The sequence below is a fragment of the Corvus moneduloides genome, chromosome 1 (genome assembly GCF_009650955.1).
Source record: "Corvus moneduloides isolate bCorMon1 chromosome 1, bCorMon1.pri, whole genome shotgun sequence".
Taxonomy (NCBI): Eukaryota; Metazoa; Chordata; class Aves; order Passeriformes; family Corvidae; genus Corvus; species Corvus moneduloides.
Window position 1 is genome coordinate 78119128 of NC_045476.1, and position 15520 is coordinate 78134647.

General features: G+C 43.9%; 2 protein-coding genes across 6 annotated transcripts in view; one reads left to right on the plus strand and one right to left on the minus strand.

The window, feature by feature from the left end:
* The window catches only part of RELCH (RAB11 binding and LisH domain, coiled-coil and HEAT repeat containing), a 78163-nt gene extending 77300 nt beyond the window's left edge, over positions 1–863 (minus strand). For 4 of the 5 annotated variants that reach the window (XM_032117158.1, XM_032117117.1, XM_032117133.1 and 1 more), the window contains exon 1: positions 143–862. In XM_032117158.1, the coding sequence (XP_031973049.1) occupies positions 143–623 (481 nt within the window). In that variant the 5' untranslated portion in view covers positions 624–862. Of the gene's footprint in view, positions 1–142 lie in introns of all 5 variants that reach the window. The other variant, XM_032117148.1, reaches the window with a different exon arrangement.
* Positions 864–1063: 200 nt separating this feature from the next.
* The window catches only part of PIGN (phosphatidylinositol glycan anchor biosynthesis class N), a 109604-nt gene continuing 95147 nt past the window's right edge, over positions 1064–15520 (plus strand). Inside the window, exons 1-2 of the mRNA XM_032117172.1 lie at positions 1064–1128; positions 14577–14837. Coding sequence (XP_031973063.1) covers positions 14611–14837 — 227 coding nt within the window. The 5' untranslated portion in view covers positions 1064–1128; positions 14577–14610. The remainder of the gene's footprint in view (positions 1129–14576; positions 14838–15520) is intronic.

The following is a 15520-nucleotide window of genomic DNA, read 5'->3' on the forward strand; positions in this document are numbered from 1 at the left end:
AGAGCAAGGAATGACTGGAACAAGGAGCGATGCCAAACGCCTTTCCCGGCCGCCCAGCGACACCGAGAGCCAACCCCGCCCAGCCCCGCGCTCCCATCGCCGCCTCCCGTAGCCCCCCCCGCCCCGAGCCAGGGTCACTTACTGAGCTGCCCGGCCCCGGGCTCCCGGCCACCAGCTCCCCCGAGCCCGCTGCCGCCGCCCAGGCTTCCCAGGGCCCCGCCGGCGGGCGGCGTGCCGCTCTGCCGCTCGAAGTTGCCCGGGTTGGAGAAGAAATCGCGGAGCCGGGGCAGCTCCCGGCCGCTCTCCAGCAGCTCCGTGTGCAGCTCCAGCGCTGTCAGCAGGAACTGGTCCCGCAGTAGCTGCGCCGCTATCGCGTCCATCGGCACCCGCGGCAGCTCCCCGGCCCCCGCGGCAGCATCGCCCGGCGCCGCCGCTCGCAGACCCGGCAGCTCCTCGGGGCTCCCCGCCGCCGGCTCCGGCTGCTGCTGCGGGTACGCCGGCCCGCCCGGTTCGGTGCTGCTGCTGCTGCCGCCGCCGGCCTGGGGCTCCTCGGGCTCGTCCTCCTCCGAGTCGCTGAGGAAGGGGTTCACACTGCCGCCCCCGCCCGCCGCCACCGCCGCCATCTTACAGCCCGGCGCGCCGCGACCGCTGCCGGGGCGCTACCGCGGCAGAGCCTGCGCGGAGACGCCGCCGCAGACGCCCCTGCTGGCGGGGCCGGGACCCGAGGCGCTGCCAGTCCCCTGCGATGGTGTTATTGATGTTGACGACGCTGCTGTTGCTGCGGGCGCTGCCGCCACTGGCGGCCACAGCGACTCCCGGCCGCCTCCTCGGCGGCCTCCCACCCGCCCTGCTGCCGCTTCCGGATCCTCGCTCTCGCGAGAGCTCCCGCAGCCAACCGCGAGCGGCGTCCTTGCACCCGGCCCCGCCCCCTCCGGCCCTCGCTCCGCCCCCGCCGCGCAGGGCGGGGCCCGAGGGGGCGGGGCGGGGCGGGGGGCGTGGCCACAGGCGCTGGGCGCGGCCGCAGGGGGCGGGGCTCCGTGACGCACCCGCGCTGGGGCGTGGCCGGGGCGCGGCCGGCGCGCGGAAGCGGAAGCGGAAGTGGCCGTGGGCCGCGGCGGGGGAAGAGGAGTGAGTCCTGGCGCGTGCGCGCCGAGCGCTTCCCGTGGGGAGGGGGCGGCGGATCCCAAGGCTGCCCCCGGGGCAGGGGCTGGGCACGGGCGGCGCCTCCCCGCTTCCGCAAAGCTTGGTCCGCTCCGCGGCCTCCACGGCGGCCGCCAGCCCGTATAGCCTCAGGGCGCTGCTGGGACGGGAGGGATGCGGGGCTTGGCTTGGCCTCAGAGCCCGGTCTGGGGGCTCAGACCCTCGCCGGGTTGCGTTGAGCGGGCCAGGGTAGGGCTTCCCGGGGAAAGCAGCGCCCTACGAGGGTCCCCGGGCAGATGGACATTGGACTGCCAAAGGAGGTGGTAGAGTCACTGTCCCTGGAGGTGTTTAAGGAAAGACTGGACATGGCGCTCGGTGCCGTGGTCTAGGTGACATGGGGGTGTTCGGTCATGGGTTGGGTGTCATCATCTCTGAGGCCTTTCCCAACCTAAGTGGTTCTGTAACTCGGCATTCCCAGTGGGCGTGTGAGCCATCTCCCAGCATCAGGTGTTGCTGGAATTAGGGAGGGCACAGATGGGTAGTAAGTTTATGGCCTTTGGAAGAAGGGTCAGGCAGCTCAGGAGGACTACAGGGATGTTGTGCGGTCATGCAGAGAGAAAATGAGAAGGGCTAAAACCCATCCAGAACTTAATCTGGCTACTGCTGTAAAAGACAACAAAATGTATTTATGGATACATCAGCAGCAAAAGGAGAGCTAAGGAGAGTGTTTATCCTTTATGGAATGCAGGGGGAAACAGTGGTAAAGGATGAAGAAAAGGCTGTGGTACAAAATGTCTTCTTTTTCTCACTGTTTAACAACATGAGTTACCCTCAGGATGCACAGCCCTTGAGTCAGAAAAAGGGAACAGCGAGCAGAATGATACTCCTGTTGGGTTAGAGGGCTCATCTGCTGGATGGTGAGGAGGCTCTGCAGAGGGACCTGGACAAGCTGCATCAGGCAGCACTACAGGCTGAGGGAAAAGTGTCTGGAAACTGGCCCAGTAGAAAAGGACCTGGGAGTGGTGGTCAACAGTTGCCTGAAGATGAGCTAGCGGTGTGCTCAGGTGGCCAAGAAGGCCTATGACATCCTGGCTTGTATCAGAAATAGTGTGGTGAACAGGACCAGGACAGTGATCATCCCCCTGTACTTGGCATTGGTGAGGCTGCACCTGGAATCCTGTGTCTGCTTTTGGGCACCTCACTACAAGAAGGACATTGAGGTGTTGGAGTGTGTCCAGAGAAGAGCAGTGGAGCTGGTGAAGGGTCTGGAGCACAAGTTGTATGAGGACTGGGTGAGGGAGCTGGGGTTGTTTAGCCTGCAGAAAAGGAGGTTCAGGGGGGACCTTACTGTTCCCTACAACTGCCTGAAAGGAGGCTGTAGCAAGGTGGAGGTTGGCCTCTTCTCCCAGGTGACAAGTGATAGGAGGAAAAGAAAATGACCTCAAGTTGTGCCATTGAATTTTTTCCTAATATCCGTAAGATTGGATGTAAGTAAAAATTTATTCACTGGAAGGGTGATCAGGCATTGGAACAGGCTGCCCAGGAAAGTGGTGGGATCACGATCCCTAGAAACATTCAGAAGACATGTGAATGTGGCACTTGGGAATGTGGTTTAGCAGTGGACTTGGCAGTGCTGGGTTAATGGTTGATGACCTTCTAGGTCTTTTCCAACCATAGCAATTCTGTGAGTCCATGAAATTGTGCATCTGGAAGTGTGAAGTTACCACTTTTAAAAAGATGATGCAAAATGGTTACTTTGTGTGTTACCCGGCAAAAAACTTGAAGCCGGAGTGTAGCAGCCGGTAGTGTTTGCTACTGAAGGAAGTTCAGCTCACTGAAACAGGGCCAGCATTGATTTCTATTTTGTTTTCTTGAAAATATCGTTCCATTCCCACTAATGGAAGTTCTGTGTAAAGCTGATTCACTAGGGCTTGTGTATTGGGGCTGAACTCCTGGTGATAGAATAATGTGACTGTTTAGCAGTGACATGGAGATGTAAAAGCACTCTTGAGTACTCACTCTGAACTCTTCCATTCACATGGTGGTGTGCTGTAAAAGACTCTGCTTTCCAGTTTTGGATTTGCATAATTTTCCCATGAATTTTACAATCAATTTAGCATTCTGTCCTGTAATAAACTTTGTATTTTATTACTGCTTTACTGTTTTATGTTCTTGATACACAAAAAGAGCCTAAGTGGCAGAGCATGAACTGGTGGTAGCATGAAGTAAAATAGTTGTATGTGGTGGGATCACAATAAAAATAGGGACAAAAACATTTTAGTGTTGCTGCTCCGGTGGAATTGAAAACCTTTAAAGAAACCTTCTGTTTTTTCCTTTCCTTTCTGGCGAGTTGGAGCGTGTTCAGAGTGAACTTGCTAGGAGCTGGCTCTGGTGCTCTGCCTCCTCTTCTGGGCAGGAGGGAAAGCCGTGCCGGGGTCCTGCAGCGGCCTCTGGTGGCGATCCGCGGTGCCAGCAGGGCGTGCGGCCCGGGGGGACTCGGAGCGCTCCCTCCTGCCTTTCTCTTCAGAAACGCCTTTCTGCCGACTTCTCTGCGCTCTGGCAGTAAGGACTGACTTGTTTTCACTCTTCCACACCGAAAATCAATGTAAAAGCATTTCACTGTTTCAGTGCTTTGGAAGAGGTTTATTTGGGTTTGTAAAACTAAATATTTACAGATGTCGCTCAGTTGCTCCAAAATTGTTTTTGGATGGCTAGGAAAAAACTAACTCCGCTGAAATGTGTATTCCAGGACTGAAGAGTGTAGGTAGAAAAACGTGCTTTTAACAATATGCTTAAAACAGTTTCTTATATGCCAAAGGGATATTGTTTTGAGAAACTGGAGAAGAAAGCCTGATAGTGTAGTGCCTCAGAGGATGTGTGAGGCAGAAAAAGGTGCATGAGTTCTGGAAATGGAGCATTATATAGGTCTACTTGAGGCAGACAGCTACAAGTTAATTATTCAGTAGTCATTCTGAGAGAGGCAGATTGTTCATCAAGCTGCTTTGTCTCTTACCGGAGTTGCTGTCTCCTTCTAACTTTTAAAGGATTTGAGTTCTATGAAGAACAGTATATCTAAATACATCTTGGAAAACTAAGTGTCCAAAATACATGGGCTTGTATAAAAAATATCTGAAGATTTTTTTTGGAGGAGGTGGTGTAAACAATTTTTTTCAGTCTATGCATGTTTTGTTTCATGAACTTTTAAATTTATGGTTCTCGAGATGAAAAATGAGTAGAAAAAAACAGGCTTTGCTTTTAATCTGTTGATTTTGGTAGGAGTGTTGACTCTTGAGCTAGTGCCTCAGAGTTTAATGAACTTAAACATATGACCAGTTTCAGGTTCCCTCTTCTGTTTGGTGGGGTTGTGGGTGTGTAAAGTGTGCTTTCTTTCTGCAGTACTCTGGTAGAGCATCAGCCATTCTCACAGCCAGTGAACACACAGTTTAAGTCAAGATTTAAGGGGGTTTCTGTTTCAGCTTCCACAGATGAGGTTAATTTCATTCAAAGAAGTTAATTCTGTTAGGTACATACTGGAGTTTTTTCTGTGCTGAATACTTGATGTATATGAATTACTGTGTTCTAGTGAGTCCTACAAGGAAGTAGGGTAGCTTTTTTTCATCTGCTTGGGATCCCAATTAAGGCACAGGGAGCAAAATAATGGAGAAATATCTGAAGCAAATCTGATTTCTACTTTAAAATAATGCTCGTCTGTGAGTTCTACCAACTCTTGCTTAAGTTTTCTTCTAAAACTGAGCTGCCTGAAAGAATCTTTGTCTATATATGTTTATTGAAGACTAGCTTTTGCCTCCTTTCAAAAGAAGCTTGAAGGTAGTTATGATTTTTATGTTTGCTTTCAGACCTTAAGAAATGAATTTCAGTGCTTTGTAAACTCTAGGCTCTAAAATACTTTGATATTCTGCAGGAGCCAAATAATGCAAATGTTGAGACTCATAATGTTGGTAGCTTCTGCCTAAAGACCTCTGCATGTCTCTGAAATTGTATCTGTCCATCCCAGTTTCAAGTGAATGTTTTTTAATGAGAATAGCCTGTATCAGTAGTTAATGGTTACTTGTGTGTTACATTCAGACCTAGCTTTACCCAGAAAAATTTACTTTATAAAGGGTTTGTTAAATTGGGATTTTAAGTAAAGGTAGTACAGCAGTGTGAAGGGGCCCTTGGAAATATTTTCAGCCTCACCAAAAATGTGATAATGACCCACGAAATCATATTTCATCTGAATTAAATTTTGTTTAATTCAGATTTTATCTGAATTAAACAAAACAACCCCCCAAAATCCCTTTGAATTCAAGTTTGGCTGTGTTTTTCTACCTCCAAAACTGCTGTTTTGAAGTGTTACTGTAAACAGTGGGTATTTGGAAGCCTACCATCAAAAAAGAGACCGAACACACTGAGAGCCTAAGGAGTATTTTAGAAAACTTGTTCACGCTTTATTATGTGTATATTTATGGTTTTGTGAGAATGAATATATAAGCAAAAATTGCTGTTACAGTTGAGTGAAGAAGTGTAAGTTATGAATCAAAGATGTGACCTTTTATGACACTGCAGACACTTGAGTATTGAATTACTTGTGCCTTGTTCACCTTAGCCTGGAAGATGGAACCCATTGTCTGGACTGTAGGCTGCCCAGAAAGGTCTTGCAGAGGGTAACAGATGGCTCTGAGATGGGTGCCTTACCCTGCCTCACCATCGTGAGGGGCAGTGGAGGTAGGGAAGGGAAGCTGCTCTGTGCTTTTGTTGTCCGTTTCACGTTATTCCTCTTCAATTTAGTATTTGCACAGTTTTGAAAAAAATTCCCCGTTTTTTTCCTTATATGGCCTGCTGACTGCAACTGATGTGAGATGCAGGCTTCAAAGAACGAAGGAGTCTGAGGACAGGCTTTGAACATGCTGAGTTAGGCCTTTTGTTAGGAGGAGATGGCATCCTTTCCTGCTGCCAACACAGAGGTTTGTGTTGGGAATTCAGGGAACGAAACTATAGCAAAGTCGTCTTTATTCTTCCTTCTGCTTGGTTTCTTTTTTTTTCCCCTTGAGGGTATTTTCAGTGGAATTAATTCTCTAGAGTGCTTAATGATGCAGTTGTACACATGGCTGTGCCAGCCCAAGGAAGAGATTTGGCTTCGGAATAAGTGGGTAGGAGCAGAGGAGGACAGGACAGCTCTCTGCAGCTGTACTGGCTTGGTTTTTCTTGCAGTATTTGTAACTGTGAAAACCTCTTGTTCTTTTAACTGTTACCCCCGTGACAGCTGTTTTTGTATAAAATACCTTATAAAATATATCTGCCTTGCTGGTCCCAAGTATTTTGGAAAATATGCTTTTAGTCACAAGCAAGTTTCTATAGGTGGCAGGGTACAAGTGAATAAGTGATACACAGATCACCTCAAATATGAGAACCGGGGAGTTGTTGCCCATATGTATTCTCTAGGTTTCTGTGTCTCTCTCTAGTGGTTTTTGGTTTGTTTTCTGAGCTCTTTTTTTCTTTACAGTGAATCTACTGCTGTTCATTTGCTGAAAGAGTTTGAGTGCTGGGGAGGTTTCATTTTAAATCAGCAGTTCCCCATATTGCAAAGAAGCAGGATATTGATTGTTTTCAGGAATAATGTTCTGTCTCCGTTAATTATTAGAGTGAATCAGCAGCTGAAAAATAAAGGTGTCTTATACAAATGAAAAGCGGCTTGGCTTTGTCATAAAACCAAATATAAGCTCACAGGGCTTCAGTGGAGGGTGTTTGCAAGTTGATATATCATAAATGCTAATGAATGTTAACTACTTGGTTAGTCGAGGCTGATGTAGGAGCAAAGAGAACTTTGTTCTAAAGTGAATGTCTGTATTTCAGGCCACAGTAATTTTTAGTTCAGTGAGTTTTGTGTCCTGTGGGAACTTAAGGAAATGCTTCCTATGTGAACAGCTAGCAAGTATGGCTGCTGGTGGAAGACTTAAAGAGAAGGTGATTCCTTTGCATAAAGATTTCTTACTGGACCTCAACGTATCCTTGGACAAGTACTGTGTATGCTTATATTACTACATGATGCTCTTTGAAAGTGGATATAATCCGTCCTTTTTGGCATTTTTCTACACTTTACAGCTTGACTCTTGCAATTCTTTTAAAAAGTTTGTTTTGCTAACAAAGGAATTGGGATTTTTTTCCCCCCTCTTGTGCATATTTCCTTATGAGGAAGCAGTACTTCCCGACGGTGTGCTTGCGGGCTGGGATTTCCCAGGTTCCGGCTCTGCCGTGGTGCCGAGAGCGGCGCAGGACCCTGGAGAGCGCCGGGCTGTGGGCGGGCACCGGCCCCCGCAGCCTCCGAGCTGTGCCCACCCCTGGGTGGGGCGTGTAGTGCACCTCCCATTGGGATTGCTTTCTGCTGTGTGCTCGCCTCAGGTCTTAAATGCGTTTTTGTTCTCAGGGGGGAGCTTAGCATGCTTCTGTGTCAGCTTTGTTGGGAGTGGAAGTTTGGCAGGTAAAGATATATAAAGTATAGATGTTGCTAGCCAGTTGAATAGTATTCAGCTACACATTATAGTCAACTGGCTAGCACAACTAAGTCGTACTTTTGAGCTCAAAAAGTTCTGAAGTCCGTTCTTTTTTTTTTTTTTTTTTTCCTAAGTAAGAGGAAAAAAAACAAAAAAAACCCAAGTTTTGAAAGGTGGGAAACTACAGATTGGTTATTTGACTCCTGTATGCCTTTTATGAAACTGATACTCTATGCTTAGAAGGTTGCGGTCCTTTTTTTTTTTTTTTTTTTCCTTCCTTCAAACTGAAGCTATAGGTAAATTTGCATTCAGAGGCTTCTATATAAGATTCAGCAGATGTGCTTGCTACTATTTGACATAATTCCTGTTTATTTGTAATGGTTGCTATCAGTAAGCAAATGTGACTTAATAGAAGAAAAACAACTAGTGCCAACTTTTTTAAACTTTCTTTATTCATAGTAGCTTCTACAGAACATACTTCAAACACTGTTTGGGTTTTTTTTTTTTTGTTAAAGGGTGGTTTTTTCCCCTCTGTGTGTATGTATAATACATTTGCAAACTAGTTTTGCAGGACTGCAGCTGAAAGTTGTTTTTTTTCCATACTCATCCCTGTGCGTTCTACATTAATATTTGTTGTATGACTTTAAAGTATGATCCTTGCCCCTTTTGTTGTTAAAGGGCAGAACTGTTGTGCTTGTATTGGTACTTGTGCTTTATTGCATAGTTCTATTCCAAATGGCTTTAAAAATACCTCAGGGAGCCTTCAGCCTTGGTTTGTGAGGAAGGGCTCCAGTTAGAGCAAAGACTGCTGTGGCAAGCTCTCTTCCATATGTTTGTGGTCTCTTTAAGTGCCACTTGTCCCTTGACCCTGACCTGTGGAAACTGGGATGGTGGGATGTGTTTTGTCAGACACTGTCAGGCTGATGTTCTTTCCCTAAAAGTGTCCCATAAAACTTTTAATGTGAAGAATCTGTCTACAAAATCTCCAAGCAGGTTAAGAAAAAAAACAGTGACAGGAAAAAAACCCTACTTTTTTGTTTTGTTCAAGAATGCAGAAGTCTGAGGGAATCTGCTAATTGTGGTAGCACAAAAAAGAATTAAACAATCCCTATTGAGATGAAAATATGATGTTAAGCTGTATAACAGCAATGTTTGAAGAAGACCTGCTGTCAGAGTATTGCTGACTTGGAAATCAAGAAATATGTGAGAGGCTTTGCAGATACCTCCAGAGAACAGGCATAGGTACTCCAAGTGCTGTGACCCAGTGAAATAATTCACAGCACGATCACTCAAGGTTTCTTGTTGTTGGGTTTTGTTTGTTCTGAATTTCTAGCTGCCTGCATACTGAGTGGATGTAATGCTGAATTTCTACTCTGTTTTGCCTCCACTTGGCTAACAACTGGTACCGAAGGGTGGTGCTCTTGTTTTCTCTTTCACGCCTCAAAGCAGTCATTGTTTCTTAAAGAAGTGCTCTTGTTCTCTTTATCGCTGCTGTCCCGTTTTCAGTGTTGTTCTCAGGTATGGGTTTTTTCCTGGGAGACTTGTGGATACAGTTTCCCATGTTAAAGGATCATTCACAGAAAATTGCATAGACTGACACTGGGGTGACTGATTTGCAGTATGTTCAAGTATTGGGACACTTGATGTTTCATTGGTGCTTTGCAGGCCATAGTCACATTTCTTCCTGAAAAATTCTGGCAAAACAGACTTTTCTAGGCAGGCAGAGTAATTTTGATTATCAAGTGATGTTAAAAAGAAAATTAAATATTCTTTGAGCTCTTTGCCTCAGGTTTGGATGTGCTTTACTGAACCCCATTTAAAATTTAAAATAGTTGTCATTTGTTATTACAATCCCTGATACTCAGTGAACAAGTTGAACATAAAATAATTTTAAGCAGGTGGTTTGAATTACAAAAGCCACTTCAGTGCCAGAGCAAGTGGAAATACTGTTGTTGCAGTTTCATTGTCTGGCAGAGTATGTTATACTTCAGCAGAGAAAGAAAATGAAAATTTGGGAGAGACGAAAAGGGAATTTATTATTTTCCCACTTCATACATGATGAAGTCAAGATGAGGATTTGGGGTTTCCTATGTTTAAGTAGTGGGTGAAGATATGGGAGTTACTCAGAATTGGCTGGTAAGTCTCTTGTATAAATTCCAGCCTTGTGCAGTCAATAGGTGCATGGGCTGTGACAGCAGGAAAGATTTGAGTGCATTTCCTGACTAGTGTATCTCTTTAAAAATCTGAATTAATAAAAGAATAGGGTACGGACTACTAACACCATCTTAGATGTTGTATAGCTGCCATACCATTCAAAGTACTGTCAGACCACCCAACTTCTATTTGCTTCTCTGCCCTAAGAAAAAGGATAATTTTTTATGTGTGGACAAATTGTACAGTCACCACTTTGACAGTTAAATTACAAAATACACAACACTGTTTAGTTGAAAAATATTAGTCAGTCAGAAGCACAGCAGACATTCTTGTCTATTTCTTTTTTCTGTAAAAGATACTTACCAAGGCCATTGATGCTTATTGAAAATGCATTTCCAATGGATTTTATTCATCTTAATCAACAGACTTGACAGTATTAGTGAAGCATGGTCCCTCTAAAAGAAATGACTAATGTACCTTGAGCTCCTTGTTTTGACACTTCGTTGTCCTTAAGAAAATATTCCTGCCAATGGGGCATATTCCATGCAGTATTTTGTGCATGTTTTATTGCATATTTGGAGAAAGAAAAATATAAAAGGGAAATGTTACATTTCTAATGAAGAACTATATTGTGTTGCAGTAGAGGTATGGTTTTCGTTGCCTTATAAATAATGCTGAGAGATTGTAACTTCAGAGGCAATGCAACTTAGATGTAGATTACTTGGGGAAAATGAGTGCTGCATTTAATTATGTCAGCTTTCCTGTTAATTGTTGAGGGACCTGGTCCAGCCTGGTGTGCTGTGGATGTAGCTTCTATGGCATGAGTCAAAAAGAAGGTTTTAAAAAAAGCAGTCTTGTCAGCAAATTACAGATGAACTTGAAAAGAGGGAAAAGCTCATGGGAAGAAGGTTTGGGCTTGCGTGGCACATTGCAGCTGTCTTGCTCCCCTGCCACCCTCACAGTCTGGGTGTTTTAGTCTTTGCACTGACATGGCTGCTGGTGAGGAACTTGTAGCTAATAGCACGATTTTTTGGTATTGTTTTGATATGTGTGAATACAAAGAAAGAAAGAGTCTTTTCATCCCATTTGCCACCAGCTGGGAGCTTAACCTTCTCCCTGAGAATTCAGAGTGAGGGGAAAGAACCACCAAAAAAATCCTTCTCTGATCTGCACGTGTCACTTTATTCTGGAAAAGTAATTAATTGCAGTCAGAAGGTCCTTGCTACTTTTCTTTCTTTAATCTCCTAGACTTTAAGAAAGGTGTCTGCTGGTTCTGCCTTGCTGTCTCTCAGATTGATAGCTCCCCTGCATCTTCTCACTCTCTTCTCTGCTTGTGTACAGCATTCAATGAAGTGAGAAGCTCTGAAGTCTTCTGGAGCCCCTGGCATCACCTGGGCACTGCTCATTTTCTACTTGCTCCGTTTGTTCATGTGAACAACTCGAATTTAACGGGCAGTGAGTAGCCTGGTGGATCTTTAGTACTTTCCTGTTAAGGATCTGAGAAGGGTCTTTGTTTAAGAATACACCCCAGCTTGTGTTTTTGACTCCAAATTGTTTGAACAAAAATATTTTATTGGAATAGTTTAAGGTCTGACATACTGGGGGTTGGACAGTATCATCATTGGTTCTGTATTTGGTTTAGGAGATGGTGACAGAAGGTGAAAAATGTAGAAAGAAAGGAAGAAATTGGAGTCTGATATATTGCTTACTTGTTGGGCTGAGGCTGTAAAGGAGCTGATTTGGCTGTCTGAACTGTATTAGGATTCTTTTGTAACAAGTGATGTGTTTGGGTGGGCAGTAAGAAATGACATGTGGCAAATAGGCTGCAAGATGCTTCTCTTATCTACAAGACTGAGAGCTTCTTTCTTTCTTCTTGGTGTGATAGGCAATGACTTAACAGAATAAAGCAGAGTAATGCAGTCAGAATTTGAGCAAAGCTTGTGTTTTGCCCTGTGAAAATAAGGGCTGTGGAAGGTGCTGCACTAAATCACTTGCTAAGGGGTTGCCTGCAAAAATATCATAGGACACAAAAATATTGAGATATCCTTGGCTTAAGTTTTCTTGACAGAAAGATGTAAGATGTATTTTCAAGTGACAGTTTGTTTATCCACATTTTTGATGGCCAAGCACCTGAGGGCAGAGATATTTTGGCACTAGTCATAAATACTTAGATATGGCTCCTCATCCTCAAAAGTGTGTGTGCTTAATACCTTTCAATTTTTCTTCTCTCGACAGGCTGTGGCTTTTGGTTTTTCCTATAAGCTAGTGCTTAATCCACTTTTTCCTTTTATCCTGGTTATTTTTTTTCTTGTGAGGAAGAAATTGTTATTGAAATTGTTATCCTTGTTATTTCCATGCCTTTCGTGTTTTTGTCTTGAACAGTCAAGCACCAGGCTCTATAGAGAAATTTGCATTCAGCTGAGTGCAATTAGGAGCTTTCCAAAGCCTCTGTACCTGTGAGAAAGTATTTGTAAGCTTGAGGACAGAATACTTTTCACAATGTTGTGTCACAGTGGTGACACACAAAGTCCTGCATTCAAGGAGCAGTGTAAGCTAAGGTACAGGCAGAAGGAGCGGCTGTGAGGGATGTGGCAGGAGCAGGTGCTTTGGGAGCTGCCTGTCTGGAAACCATGTGATGATGTTGAGCAGTTGGATGTGTTGGGCCCAGATAAATAGTTTAGTGTAATGTAGTCAAACTGTGGTTGCAAAAGAAAGTATCTTTTTCTTTTTTTCTTTTCTCACTAATTCTATAGATACTACAGTCTAAGCATTACATTTGAATTGTGTTGATTGAGCTCTTTTTTTCTGTGAGCAAAGACTGAGGCCTGGGGAGAATTAAAGCAAAGAGAATTAGCTAGTGCGGAAAACAGATTAGGTTACTAATACTTTAATTAGAACAACGTAGAATATGCTAAGCTATAGAATTTTTTGTAGCACTGGGAGCATGCAACAAGTATCTGATAGAAGTAACTGCTTTGTTTAGTAGGGTGTTCCGTCTCATCAGTTTAAGGCGTGAGTAGTTCGGATTCTCTTATCAAGCACAACTGCATCAAAAGAAAAAGCCCTATGGAAAATAAAACTGAATAAAATGAGCTCTGGCACTGAATTTAGTGGTATTTCTGTGATTGTGATTTCATATATTAAACTGATGCAGGAACTCTGAATACTTAAAAATAAAAAATAAGCAAACTGATGTTTACAGGTATGCCAAATCTCTTGGAATCTCACTTGTAGGCATAAAAGCATGTAAGTTCCCGACTAACAAAAAGTTTTTGTTTGTTCATTTAAATGTGACTGCTACATGTCTCTTTGAGATGTTGTATTTTGTTATCTCCGTTTTTTAATGTGGTTTTCTCTCCAAATCTTTAAAATGAGAAATTGCTATAGTAATGTTTCAGATTAGAGTTGGAGTTGTTGTATCTGTGTTTCAGTAAGGAAAATGGGTGGAATTGGAAGTTATGGTTAAGTTGCATGCAGATCTGAATTTTCTTTGGATTAGTAAGTAATAATATGTATTATCTTTTAAATATTTTTTTTTAGTGTGTTTCTTTTTCTTCCTCTGGTTTTCCTGGCCCTTTAAGTTTTTTATTTTAAAAAACACCTTTCAAAGTTTTGATCAGAGTTAAGGTTATGTGGTAGTGAAGCCTTTTATCCTTACTTGATAAGAGTGGTAGGTTTACCATATGGTAGCTGCCTGTGTCTGTTCAGCTACTGGAATTCTGAAAGTAACAAGATAAACATAATATATATATATATATATACATATAGTCATTTAGAAGCACTAACTAGATTCTTAAACAACCTGTTTCTTTTAGAGAGAGCTGCGTATTTATGTAGGTAGTCTGAACCTTCCAGGCTGTTAAGAACATCTGTTTCTTAATTGATGAATGGAGATGGTGTTTGGTTAAGGTGGATAATTAGCTAATATTTCAATAACTAAGTTAGAAACTTGGACAGCACTAAGTCTTTTGTCAGAACTGAGCCTCATGCAGGCTCAGGTCCCACACTTACCTCAGCCAATATTCATATTTATCTCCAGGAGTCATCACATGATCCCCACAGCACACTTGGCAAAAACGGACATTTTCCAGCATACCTGTTATTAAGCATATTTGTATCTCTAACATGGCATCAGAGGATGACAGGGCGGGGGGAAAAAAGCATTCAAAAAGGGAATATAATTATTTGTGAGACATGATTCTCCAGCTGTTGCGCTTCTGTCACTTGTTTTAGAAAGGGAATAGCATTCTGTGCTCAGCACAGCATCTTTGCTCTTTTAAAAGAAGGTTTCAGTTTCTAGGCAGAGTATAATGAGCCCAGATTTGATGGCAAACTTGGAGAAGAAAAAAAAGCAGTGTTGGATGGATGTTTGTTATAGGATGGCTTTCTTTAGCTGTCTGGCTTGCATTTGCCTGAACAGACTTCAACTCTGTCGTGCAACCAACCAGTAGAGGGTAGTGTGTTCACGGAGACATTGCATTGTCTGAGTCTTCTGTCGCTGATGTAGCTCACAAAACAAATGGCTTGATTCAGTGATCTTTTGAAGCCATCTAATAAACCCCTAAACACCGGAGATGAGTTGCTGAGACATAATGATTATCTGAAACTCTGAATTAGTCATGCAGTGGCTCTGACCAGAAGTTCTGGGGGAAAAAGCTTGTTGGAAACAGAAATTGATTCTGGATTCTGAGTGATGACTGTGATTTTTGTACTGCCATTCCATAACAAATGAAATAAATATTGATTCTGATGTCTCATCTGCCTAACTTTAGGTTTCTTGCTCTCTCTTAGTGTTGGACTTTGCCTTTGCCAGCCGGCTGCTGCCATGGATATACCAGTCTTCATACTTGCAGGGCTCCTTGTGCATTGTGTGTTCTTGGTCTCCATTTTTGACATCTACTTCAGCTCTCCCCTCGTCCATGGAATGACTCCTCAACAGACTCCACTGCCGCCTCCGGCCAAACGTCTTGTGCTTTTTGTTGCTGATGGTCTGCGAGCAGATTCTCTGTATGAGTTAAACAGCAATGGCACACCCCGGGCACCTTACCTGCGGTAAGTCCAAAACTCTACTGAGCCACAAGGTTTAGCTTCTGGAGGCAGCTCTAGGTAACACTGAGAAAAGAACAAGAAGAACAATGACAACTGTGGTGGCTTGAGTGCTGCCTTCCCTCTGCCTTTGAAGTAACAAACTTTGAAGAGCTACACTGTGCAGAAATGTGTGAGCTTGGCTGGTATCCCTTGTCAGGAAAGCTACTAAAACTGGGACAGTGTAAATTGAGTCCATATTGTCCCCTGAACACTACAGATGGCCGGTAACTGAGAGGGGAGTGAACTTTCTCCATTCACGTCAGCGTGGTATCAATTCTGAAGCCTGGCAGTCGCTAATTTAAACTGCTTCCTGGATGCTCAGTTTAAGAGTAGTAGTTCATTAACTTCTTGTCTTCTAATTCTAAGCTACTGATGAAACTTTTTAAGGAGTGATTAAAAGAGATGTCCTGAATGGATCTAACAGGAGGCTGCCACTTCCTCTTTGTTCCACCCTTCCTGTCTGCATGACCCTGCTGCCTTCCTTGTGCTCTCTACAGTGTGTGTCTAATTGCTTAAAGGAATGATTTAGTTTAAGGCTGTGAAAAAGTAATCCTGCTAAAAAAGTGTTGAAAGTCATATCCTTGTGTGCTTAGAACCAATTTTCATTAACTTTCCCTGTTTCCTTATATCAAGATAATTACTTGATC